Source organism: Microtus ochrogaster, assembly GCF_000317375.1.
Source record: "Microtus ochrogaster isolate Prairie Vole_2 chromosome 14 unlocalized genomic scaffold, MicOch1.0 chr14_random_2, whole genome shotgun sequence".
NCBI lineage: Eukaryota > Metazoa > Chordata > Mammalia > Rodentia > Cricetidae > Microtus > Microtus ochrogaster.
Window position 1 is genome coordinate 1,442,534 of NW_004949097.1, and position 12,738 is coordinate 1,455,271.

A 12,738-nucleotide genomic window follows, 5' to 3' on the forward strand; every position below is an offset into this window, starting at 1 on the left:
TCTATCTATCTATCTATCTATCTATCTATCTATCCATCTATCTAATCTATTTATCTATCTATCTATCATCTATCCATCCATCTATCTAATCTATCTAATCTATCTATCTATCTGTCTATCTATCATCTATCTATCTATCTATCTATCTATCTATCTATCTATCTATCTATCTATCCCCTCCTCTCTCTCATCCCTAAATATCTATCTACCCATCATCTTTATCCATTAATTCATTTTGAAATTCTGGGACCCCCAACACAGGGCTGACACCTGCTAACCACTCAGCCATAGCACTGCATCTCCATCCCTTAGCTTTGAGATGCTCTCGCTAGGTAGTCCAGGATGCTCCCCACCCTCCTGCCTCAGCCTCTGGAGTGTTGGCTCTATAGGAGTATGCCACTAGAGTTTCCCCTTACCTTTTACATCGAAACCCTAATCCCTAGCCCGGAAGAAGAGAGCCCTTAGGGCTACCCCAGCCCTTTTCATCTAACAGGAAACTCTTGGCCTACGGAAATGAAGTTATCCGTGTGAGGGTCCATTGGGCAGAGCTCGGGTTGTTTCTAAGCAGCTACTGTAGCCCACTACCATGAAGGTTCTACTAATTCAAACCTGACCCATCCACAAGCTTCGTTAGCCTGGGTCTGCTGAAGCTGGAGGAGCTGAAGAGCTCAGGGACATTTGACTTTGTTAAGAGGGGCCATGGAGAAGAGATAATTCGAAAGTGGGGCTTGGGCATGAGGCCCAGCAGGGTTTGGGAAAAGTGTGGACCTTCCCATCACTTCTCGGACTCGTCTCAGGCCTAATGGGGTTTCTTTGTCTGCAAAAGATTCCAAAACTTCCTGCCCTTGCCTGGTGTGGATCTCTTATCTGTAATATGAGTACTCAAGAAGCCAAAGCAGGTGGATTGTGGCAAATTCTAGGCCAGCCAGATCTACATATCTAGGCCAGTTAGTTCTATGATAGCCTGGGTTATAAAATGAGGCAATAGCTTCAAAAACTTACTTTTTGAAGGCAGATGGGATGCCTCAGTGGGTAAAGGTGCACGCTTGCCACGCTGACTGAGGTTGATTCACATGCTACACCTTGTCCTCTGACCCCTTGTCCTCTGACCCCTTGTCCTCTAATCTCCACATGTGTGTGCCTACCCCCCATGCATACCCATACACGACACAAATAGAAATGTAATTGATAAGGCAGATCAAGCCGTGTAGCCGGTGCGAGGGTGTTACCTGGCTCTTCCACGGTTTCCTCACAGGATAGCCACATGCCACTGCGGAAGGTAAGGAAGGAGAACCGGTCATCCCCAGTCTCCCAGGTGTATTGTACCACCTCCTGGGCTGATGTGTTAGTGACGCTCCCATCCAAGGACACCGGCACGTCAAAGCACTTGGCTGCCAGACCTTGCCCGCACAGGGGCTTGGGCACCTTCTGTGTGCCCACAATCCATTCGCTGCTGAGCAGGGATGCTGCGGAGAGGCCGAGTGATAGCATGTTGAGGGTGGCAGATATGAAGAGCCGCTGGACAGGGGGACCCTTCTGGAGTTCCATCTGCAACACACAGGCAGGGGGCGGGGAGTCAGCTGGAGAGCTTGTTCTCAGGGCCTCAGCCACTCCTCTTTGCTTTAACACCGATGGCCACAGCTTTCTCCAGGAGCCCCGTGGAAGCTGCTGGGCATCAGTGTGGCCAGGAACCAGCGCTGTAGCGATGGCACTCACCGAGACTAAACCCTGTGTGGCTCTTGCAGAGCAGCAGTAATTTGCATGGGCAGAGTGACAGCTGGACAGACACTGGACAGATTGACAGAAGGATGAAAGTGATACCAGACGGGGGACATTATCACAAGGGATCCTCATGTCAAAGTGACCTGGATGCGAGCAGGGCGGAATTATACTTATCCGCTTTAGAAGGCAGGCGAGCACCAAGCTAGCCTGGCTTCTGCCTGCCAAGACACATGGCATTCAAGCTTGTGCATCTGGGTGGAAAACCACCTCAGAGCCATAGCTACAGCAGATAACTCAGGCAGAGGCAGCAAGGGAACACTCTGAGCTAGCCGGCCTCTTTTGGGGGTACTGTATATAATTTTTTGTTCATGTATAAATTAGTGGGCTTTATGGTCATATTTTCAGACACGTTGATCATTGTATTTTGCTCATATTTGCCCCTTCCTTGTCTCCTCATTCTCCCGCTGGTCCCTTCCTCTTCCCTAAACAATCCTATCGTCTCTGTTTTCATGTCATATGCAATATGCATTGTTCAATCTAGAGTCTGTATTTAGGAGAAGCCATGCGTTATTTATCCCAACCCTTTCATCCACTGACACCCTCTTCTCCCTCCTTTCCTTTGCCCACATAGTTTCCCTTCTATATTTATGCCCTATAGACACATATATGTATACATATATATTTATATAAACGAGAAGAAACATGTAATATTTGTCTTTCTGAGTCTGCCTCATTTAGCTTACCAAGTTGCTCACCAGTTTCACTTATTTTTCCTGCAAATAACATTATAAGTTTATTCTTTATAGCTGAATATAACTCCTTGGTGTGTATATATTATCAAGTTATACCCCCCCCCCAGGGGAAGCAGATGGACGTTTGATGCCTTCATGATAAAAGATGGCAGAAGGTATGTAGCTCGTTTTGAGAGTGTTTGCTTAGTGTGAGTGAAACCCTGGGTTTGATCTCCAGCACAATAGAAACCCAGTGTGGTGGTGCACACCTGTGGTCCCAGCACTGGAGAGGTGGAGGCAGGAGGATCATCCCCAGCTACTTAGTGACCTTGAAGTCAGCTTGAACTACATCAAATCCTGTCTCAAAAAACAAAGACCTGTGTTCACCTTGTCAACCTCATTATGTGATCTGGGTAAATTTTATTACCCAATGTGATTAAATTGAGATTGTAATTGTGATTAAATCCAAATGTGATTTACCTAAATTTTATTTAGGAAAATAATTGTGATCGGTCTTGAGTATCCTAAGGCTCTTTTATATGTGGGGAGCAGGAAGCGGCTCAGGCTTAGCTTCCAGATGGTTCTTAGAGTAAAGCATCTTGAGCTGATGGGATCTCTTCTAGCAGAATTAATCAGACCTCAATCTGCTTAGCTTAAGAGATGTAAATAACATCACAGGCAAATACATGAACCCAGCAATCTACGTTACCCCAGCTTAGCAGAATTTACATTGAGCAGCTTAAACCATGACCCTCCGTCCTTCGGAATCCAGGGAGGAGTGCAGTGCATACCACACACAAGGTGTTATTTGGGGCCATAGCAAACATAAGGTGGTCATTATAAAGATATCCAGACTATGAAATGGAAGAATAAATTGCTCCTGGAAACTGTCTGCCAATGTGACTTAAAAGTGTTCAACAAATTAACTCCATCGGAAAATGCCAGTCTTTGCAAGACTCTGTGTGACCTTGACCGAGGACAAATGTGTTAGTTGCCTTTCCTGGTTTTTTAGTCATTAGTCTTAAAATTAGCAAAGTGGGAGGCGTCCCAGTGGCATTTTCACTTGGTTCTGCTTGGGCTTGGTCCCCCTACCCCACTGCTCACTGCCACCAGCCCCCCGGCAACCTCCCTTTCATCCTTATTACCCATTCCCTCCTTCCATTTAGATCTTTCCCCCTCCTCATGATCCCCCCTTTTTGTCATACATATAAATTGAAAACTATTTTTAAGTTATTTTTGGGTTTGACTCATTTCATTTAAATGTATTTTCCCTACTTTATCTACTTTCCTTCAAATTTCATAATTTTTTCTCATCCATCTATTGGTAGTGATGTAGGTTGGTCCAGTATCTTAGCCCCTGTGAAAATTGTGGCATCAGAGTGATGTACAGGCATCTCTGTGGTGGGTGTTCTTTCAAATTATCTGATATCCATTGCTTGCAGGTAAAACATCTTCACTAATTATTCTATAAAAAGACCAAACTGGCGATATAGGCAGTTCCAAATCTCCTCCTCATGTTCAGTTTTAATAGTGCTATTCGGCCTTAATGGTTCGTCCACTATCACACCACACCAGAACAGATTTGGATTTATATTCAGTCCATTTCAAGGTATGTATCTATCCAAGTTCCTCCAGGTTATTCAGACATAAAAAAAAAAAAAGAGTATTAGGGCTTACACACACCTGTGGCCTCAACCAAGATGACAAGCAAATTATGGACCAGGTGACTTGAGGAACAAAAGATGATCTACTTGAACTGACTCAGAGTCTCTGTCCTGAAAAAAAACGCCCACCACGGAAAGGGGCCTGGTCTCTTTATGTTCTCTTCTTCCTCCACTTGCTGCAGACAGGGTCTCACAGAGTTTGTGACCTCAACCTGACTAGAGTTAGATACCTAGAGGTTGACCTTGAACTTGGGGTCCCCCTGCCTCCACCTCTCAAGTGCTAGAATTACAGGTGTGGGTCCCACTGTCCAGGGAAGCACTCTGTGGAGCTTCCTCAACCCCAGATACTTAAAGTGGCATCCCATTTAGGAGCCTTTTCCAGAACTCTTGTCCATCTCGCCACATCTTTGGATACATGCCTTACTCAAATCGGAAGAACACAGCTCATCTTACAAGTTTCCTTAAAGTGAGTCTAGACTGAGTGGTGCAGCCTAAGGGAAGCTCTGCCTTTGCTATGCTCACACACGCCTTCCCAAGGTGATTCTACTTTCTAGACAAGAGATGGAATAGAAGCGCCATAGGTGCCACCATGGCAGCCATGCTCACATCGATGTACATTAACAGAAAAACACGGCATTCGTGTATGCTAACAAGGACAGCCAGTTGATAGATCTAGATCAAAGACCCGGGTGCCAATGCTTCTCCTGTGAAGTAAAAGGGGGAGGCTGGTTACCTTGGCCATGGTCAGCGTCTTGTAGCCCGTCTGGAAGGATGGAAAGATGTCATCTGTACTAGTCTCTTTGGCACAACGTAGCAAAAGTGAAAGTTGGGTTCCCTCCCTCCTCCCTTGCCTTCCCACCGCTCCCCTCCTAGCTAAGACTTTGTGCCATGCCTCTTGATTAAATGCTGCTATGCAATGAACATGGGCATTTAATAACCGACGGTGCAACCCCAGCCCAGCTGTTCCTGGAGATTATGCCAGAGAACTTGCCAGTCGGGGACCTGAAATTCATTCAGCACAGAGCAGCACGGACCCGCATTTGCAGAGGGGACTTTCTGTAAAAAGTAAAGGGTGGTTTACATCTCCTCTACCCGGTGTTCACTAGGTAAGTGGGGTGAGTGGATGGGGCTTGATTTCTGCAGCAATGCACAGACTAGCTAGATCCGCTGTCATTGCTTCCCAGCCTTCCCTAGGGAGCAGCTTTGGGTTGTTCTCTGTGTGGTTTCCACCTTCTAGGCAGTTCACAAACTCCTGCTTCTCTCCATGTGGGATGCTGAGCGTGCTGGTGGAGATGAGGATGGGACAGGACTGGAATGGATATCCAGGGTCAGCCATGCGATGGCTGTATAATGGCCACCATTTTCCCCAACTCTCAAGCAAGGAATAAACATCTTATTTTCCACAGAACAAATTTCAATGATGATGATGATGATGATGATGATGATGAAGCCAACCAACTCTTAGGGAGTGGATGGCTATCCTCTTGGCAGCCACTAGAGGCACAAGTCATTCTTTCTGTCCCGAGTTTACAGATAGCTATTTTGCAGCAACTACTCTCTTTTTTTTCTACCCAGCACGCCCTCAGTTTCTTTCTTTCTCTTTCTCTCTTCTTTCTCTCTTTCTTTATCCGAGACAGGGTTTCTCTGCGTAGTCCTGGCTGTCCTGAAACTTAAACCAGGCTGGCCTCGAACTCAAAAATCTGCCTGACTCTGCCTCCCAATGCTGGGATTAAAGGCATGCACCACCACTGCCCCTTTCAATTGGAGTGTAAAAAGTCGATTGTTCTTTTAAAGTGGCTTTCTTTTTCTCCTTGTCCCGTCATGCCTCTCTCTTTTTGTGTGTGTGTGTGTGTGTGTGTGTGTGTGTGTGTGTGTGTGTGTGTGTATGTGTGTATGTGTATAGCAGGGGCATGGTGCATGTATGGAAGACAGCTCTGGGAGGGCTTGGTTCTTTTTTTCTATCATGTGGGTTCCAGGAATCACACTCAGGTTGGAGGCTTGGAGGCAAGCCTGTCTACCAGCTGAGCCAACTTGCAGGCTCCTGACTATGTTTTATGTACCACCCTTTCAACCCTTTCTTCTTTGTGACCCAACCCACTGGGCCTTGGGAGAAAGGCACATTGTGGTCCCATGCTGCTGTGGGATAGGCTGGTTTTCTGACTGCATGGCTACCTCATGCCGCTGGGTGGCGCTACACTCTCATGTTTTTTATTTCTGCTCTTTCCTTCCCTACAAGTCAGCAAACTGTGGGTGGAGGTGGCTACTTCTCTCTATAAAACTGCTCTCTTTCCTTCCTCTGGCTTTCACCCCAAATATGAATCTCCAGACTGCCATGTGTCAGCCTTATGGAATTCAGGACTTAGAATGAACTTTGGGGCGTCCAGCCACTCCCAGGAGGACCTTTTAATAGTATTTCCTATAGTACATTCTTTGGTGGCCAGTTCCAATTCTCAGTGACTCAACAGATCCTCAAATGCCTCCCATGGGAAACACAACATCGCAGTATCAGAAAATACAGTTACCCAACATTTCCTGATGAGTTTTGTCCACATTTTTCTCTCCTTAATTGTACCCTCATTCTCTCTCCACCCTAGAACAGTGACCAATTCTTTTCCCTTTGCCACGCTTCCACCCTTCAAATACTTGGAGACGCGTCTCATATCCCGCCTTGAGTCACTGCTTGGCACAGCATCGTGTCTTTGGTTTTTATTACTCTGCCCATAAACCGCACCCCCGAAGCCTTAATAGCCCGAAGTTTGCCTCCTTCAGGGAAAAGGGGATGGGTGTGGCAGATGAGGAGGCCCAGAGGTAGGTGAATGCAGCTCCATCTCCCGGGCCCCTCACTTGTTTGAGCTGCTTCCAAGGGCCTGTTGCCCAGGATGAACTTACAGTTTTGTATTATTTTCCTTCAAGGTTTCCAAAAGCCTAGTGTAGCTAGCAGCGAAACACAGCAGTTCTGAGCCCCCCCATTCCTAGGCTGTGCATTTTATGTGGGTGCCTGGCTGGCTGCTGGCTGGATGTGAACAGTCTTAGCTCTCTCTCCCCCCGAGAACCTGGGGCCCCAATGTCCAATTTCCTCTTCTTGACAAAAACACAGGTTTCTCTGTCTTGCCACAAAAGGTCAGAACCCAGCATGCCATTAACTTCCTTTCATTGGAATTCACTCTTGCTGTTTCCCGCCCCTTTCCTTTCCTTTCTTAGAACGGAGAGGTAATTGCTGGTCAGAGGAACTAAGATAATTAGGCTCAACTCAAAAGCTCAAAACTCAGTATAGAGACGGACACCCCACATCTCGACACAGTATTTAAACTTGGTGTGTGGGACTGTTGATGATTCTGGGGTGACTTCCGGGGGGGGCTGTGTATGCACCGCACCATTTATGACATCACAATGCCAAGGCCCGGGACTGACCTCCTTTTGCTAAGGTCCTCAGTCACACTTCGCCGGAACATATGACAATGTTTTTTACTAGATATGCATAAAGAGAAATGATAGTCTTGGGACACACATCCTTCATAGGCAGGCATTCAGTTTATTGCCTTGCTAGGATGCTGTAGAGGCGAGGTGATTAAGAAGGCTGAGCAAGAGCAGGTGTGTTTGCCTCTCACTGGAGCCTGGGGCTAAGGGATCCAGTATTTTTGTCCCCCCCTGCCATCCATCCAGACATCTTGTTTGCCCTGGCTGGCAAGAGTTTCTCTGTCCTCCCAAGGGCCAGAATTCTTGACCGTGACCCCATTAAGTAACTCCTTCTGTTACTCCAAAAAACCAAAAGGCTGAAGTGGAGTTTAAGTGCTTTGGCTGCCCCTGGCTGACGCGCGGACAACTGTTTCCTGACAGGTGCACCTTCCCTGAACGAGCTCATCGCCTTCCGTCTAACCCATCTCGTGCTTGTGTTGGTTCCACTCGCTCTATTCTGAGGCAATGCATGGGGTGTAATTGGCCATGTTTTATGCATTGCCGACTCCAGCACGGTCTTCACATCCATGAACACGTTTCATAAAGCTAACCAGGCCTATGACCACCGTTGGGAAACCAGTGGGCCAAGACATGAGCACAGACATATCCAAGGAGCGTCAAGTACACACACTCTTCCCAATTCATGTACAAAAGCAACGGGGAACCTCAGAAAGACCCCAGAGAGCCAGGGGCCATAGCAGAGGCCTTCCACACAGACAGTTCCTGTCAGTACTTTTCCTCTCACCTGTGGGAACATTGCTGCTTTTCCATGAGCAAAGGCTCCGAAAATAGCAATGATCTCATTACCACTATTATCTTTACTCTGACCAAAGGACAAACATCACTCAAAACAGTGACTGGTCGGAAATGTTCTGTCCTTTTCAAGAGGGCTGAAACCCTGCAGATTGGGGTCATTTTGATGTGGCCCGAGCCTTCTGAGCTTGAATTCTATACTGGGGGACATTGAATTTCATTGATGAAACCAGAGGACATTATGACCTTACAGATGCTTGTGCTGTGTTCAGCTCTGCACCTCCCATTCTCAACCGTACCCAGCTTGTAAGGGCCCCCCGTCTAACCCCAAATGCTCCTAAGGTGGGCCGCAAGTACTGGGAACGCTCTCATTCAGAGTTCAGTGGGAAGGGCCAAAGGAAAAGGCTTCCTCGAGCCTTTCCGCTTTGCCATGGAATTGTTTGAGGCTTTTGCGATAGCAGTCATTTCCAGGAGAGGAAGCCCCAGCCTTTCTTCCATGCCCCAAGCCTCTGGCGTGAATCAGAGCGGCAGCCACATCTGCATTTCCTGTGGAGCAATCGCTCACGCGCGCAAGTGACTGCTTAGACCGGGCTGGCCCTGCTTGCTAGGAGACTGTAGGACCCAATGAGGAAGTGGGGTGCCCAGAATGCTGCTGTCCATAGACAGTGCAGGGGCACCCCTTTCCACCTAACCGTGTGCCCCCCTCGCCTAATGGTTTCCTTCCCTCTCTCCTGCCACCGCTACCCTCTGCCTCGGTGCCTGAGCCGGATGAGATTCCCACCAAGCATCCCCCCCCCCCCCTTGCAATGAGTAACCCTGGCGGCATTTACTATGGCGCCCCTGTTGCCTAGCAGCGGGCGTAGTTGCCACGGCGACGCACCAGAAGCCTGTTTTGAATTGTTTGGTGAGGCCCCGCCCTTGCGCTGCGGGCGTTTGGGATTTCCAGGACGGGTGTGGCAGGGAACCACGAGGTTTCTTCCTCTTTCTCTTCCTTGGGTGTGTCCTGCGTCCCGTTGGCCTCCAGTGATACAGGCGAGGACAGGCCCGGGAAGAGACTGGATCCTGGGATAAATTCGTCAGACCCTGTATGACCTGGTGTGAGGATCCACCTGGCTGCTGTCAAACCCAAAGTCAAGCATTTCCCTGTCCCCCAAAGATGCGGGTCCCTGATCCCTTTCTGATGAAGGGGCAAGGTAGGCCTGACTGCCTCGTTTTGTAGATGCGAGAGGTGATGCTGGGGCCATGAAGCCCTCAGCACATCTGAGGTCTAGCGGTTACCTACCTGCTTCCCCAAGGGGCGACAGGGGAGGTGGGGAGTCCTCTATAGCTTTGCTCTGAAGATCTAAAGAGGTAGAAGGAAAGCGGAATCTAAGAAAAACCATCCGAGCTCCCAAGCTAGGGGCTAGCTGCTTCACTAATTGCCCTATTCACCCCACCAGATTCAGGGGCGGTGTCTCCATTGTATAAGTGAGGGCTCGAATTCAGTTTTTGACCAGATCTCACATGTAGACATGGTGGGGTGGGCATTTAAACCTGCAAACCCTAGAAAGTTGACTCCTTTCAGACTAAAGTCCCACCAGCAAAGGGCAGGCACCTTTAACGAAAGTCACAGCTTGCTGGTCACACCGGGAACCGCCTTCAGAATGAGGCCAGGGTTCAAGTGTTCTATGTTTAATTCTTAGCTCCATGTTAGCAAACAGATTCCCCAGTAACCTTGCTGTTCCCCTTCTAGAGAACCAATGAGAAGAGATAAAATTGCAGGCTCTGAACTTTGCTACCATGTTTTAGCTCATATCTGTCTGCAAGGGCTTTCCAGTTGATGGTGGGCTCCTTGGCTACTTCTGACCTGGGGTAGCTGCCCCAGCCTACACTGCTGAGCTTAGAGCTCTGCCCCGCAGTCCCACCAACGCCTCTTTCTTAGGTTATCTTGGCTTTCTCAACACACTTGTCCAGTAACCCTACATTGCCCTCCCGTCCCACCAAGCTCAAGTGTATATCATTGCCACTAAAGATGGGGGCTCAAGCCAGGTGGTCGTGGCACATGCCTTTAATCCCAGCACTCGGGAGGCAGAGGCAGGCGGATCTCTGCAAGTTTGAGGCCAGCCTGGTCTACAGAGCTAGTTCCAAGACAGGCTCCAAAGCCGCAGAGAAACCCTGTCTCCAAAAACAAACAAACAAACAAACAAAAAACAAAAAAAAAAAAAAGAAAAAAGAAAGAAATATGGGGCTCAAACAGTGAAGTAAGTAAAATTAATTAATCAGTATTCACACGATTTCCAAAAGCTGTGTACCTACCTCCTGGGTGAGACAAACATTTTGAGTCAGCAGGGAGGGACTGCTCATTCACTGTGGTTTTTCAGAAACAGAGGTGTTTCAGTGTCTCCTCTGATGGTTCTTCCTCAGCTCAGGTGTTAAGGGAGAGGACTCACCAGGTCCCCTCTTGCCAGCAGAGGGGTAAGGTGGTATGCAGTGAGTTGGGAGAGGATGAATGCTCTCAGGCAGGACCCTGGGTGGTGGGTGCTGGTGGGCTATAATGACATTGCTCTGTGATGTCACAGTGGCAGGCAGGGTTCTCTCCCCCTGATGCCTCACCCACCTCTCTCCCAACATCAGAAAGACCAGGTTGGGAGAAGGGGCACACTGGGGACCCCTAAAAACCCAGATGCCTCCTGATGTCTCTCAATCAGTGCTTATGGTACATAAAAAAGAACTGGGAAGTTCATTCAAACACAACTCGGAAGGTTAGGGACGGCTGGCACGTGGTGCCAACCAGACTACACTGCTGTTAAAGAGATTTACAGTTGTGAGCCACGTCTTAAAACGTTCTAACACCTCTGTTCAAAGCAATGAAATGAAGGCACGCAGCCATACCACAATGAACTCTTAGCCTGTGCTGGGGAAAGCAGACTGAACCCTTGAAACTTCACCCCCCTCCCCAAACAAGTTGGGTCTAGTGGAAGAACACACTGTTCCCATCTTAAAACTTCAATGCATTAAAATGAAGTATAATGACACAGTTGGACCATCTCCCCTCTCCCCTTCTTCCCTTTCTTTTCCTCCTCCCCTTCCCTTCACCTTCTCTCACCTCCTCTTCCCTTCCCTTCTCTCTTCCCTGCCCCCATTCCCTCTCTCCCTTGTTTCCCAGCAGTGTCTCCCTATGTAGCCCAGGCGGCGCTCACTTGTTCCCTTGCCTCAACCCACTAAGTGCTGGGATTATAGATGGGCTCAGCACCAGGAGCGTCTTCACACAACAGCTTGGACTGTTTGCTTTAGGTGGCTTATTCCGTTTCTCCCACGATACTCTAAGCTGTTGAAGGATAAACCTGTTTTGCTTCTATGATGTCTAGTGTGGTGCCAACCGGAGAAGGGTTGCTCAACACATCCTATCCTAGTGAGTTACCTAAAGCATCCAGGCAAGTAAGAGAGAACGTCAAGTCAATACAGACAGAAGAGCCTGCTTTGTTCTGAGTGTGTTTTAATCACCGAGACAAGGTCTCACTGTTGTAACCCTGGCTTGACCTGGAGTTCACTATGAAGACCAGGGTGGTCTCGAACTCACAATGACACACCTACTTTAACCTTCTGGGAGCTGGGTTTAAAAGTGTAAGCCACCATACCTGGCTCCAGGATCATTTTTAAAAGCCAGGACAATGCTAGGGGGTGTGGCTCATCCATAGAGGACTCATCCAGGGTGCATAAGGCCATGGGTTAATCCCCAGTACAGTGAACAAGCAAGCAGCAAACAGAAAAGAATTGAAACAAAACAGCAACAGCAACAAAAAAAAAAAGGAAAGAATTTTTTCTTTCTCTTTATATTTTTAATTTTTAGTTATTTATTTTAAAGGGAAAAAATTTTAAAGGAGACGTGGCATGTATTTTAGTTCATGTGGGGAAGTACACAAAACTAGCTTCTTTTTTTGAGACAGAGTCTCACTATGCAGCCAAGGCTAGCCTGGAACTCACTGTGAAGCCAAGGCTGGCCTTGAACTGGCAGTGATCTTTCTGCCTCAGACTCTAGCGCTGGGATTACAGACGTGCATCACCGCGCCCTGCTCCAAAGATGATCTTCTTGACATGCCCTATTGGAATAAACTGGATAGGCGTATAGCAAACATAAACCATATTCATAGCGTATAAGAAAGTAAACTCCAAAGGAAGTAGAGACTTGGATGTCAGGTGCGATTACACAGGTCCTAGAAAGAGCCATAGATAAATTCCTCTGCCACTCAAGTGTGAAGAAAGGATTTTGAATTATGACTTAACATCCAGATACTTGATACAAAAAGTGATCCATTCTTTGGATTCACGTTCTCATTTAGCTTCTCTAGGATTGCGAATTATAAGCTCACTGTCCTTTAAATATGGCTAGAAACCAAATATGAGTGAGTACATCCCATGTTCCTCTTTTTGGG

General features: G+C 47.7%; 1 protein-coding gene across 2 annotated transcripts in view; it reads right to left on the reverse strand.

The window, feature by feature from the left end:
• Gsg1 (germ cell associated 1) overlaps positions 1 to 10,669 on the reverse strand; it is an 18,049-nt gene extending 7,380 nt beyond the window's left edge. For both annotated transcript variants that reach the window (XM_005364509.3, XM_005364507.3), the window contains exons 1-2: positions 10,622 to 10,669; positions 1,230 to 1,548 (exon numbers count right to left, since the gene is read on the reverse strand). In XM_005364509.3, the coding sequence (XP_005364566.1) occupies positions 1,230 to 1,548; positions 10,622 to 10,669 (367 nt within the window). The remainder of the gene's footprint in view (positions 1 to 1,229; positions 1,549 to 10,621) is intronic.
• Between the last annotated feature and the right edge of the window lie 2,069 nt (positions 10,670 to 12,738).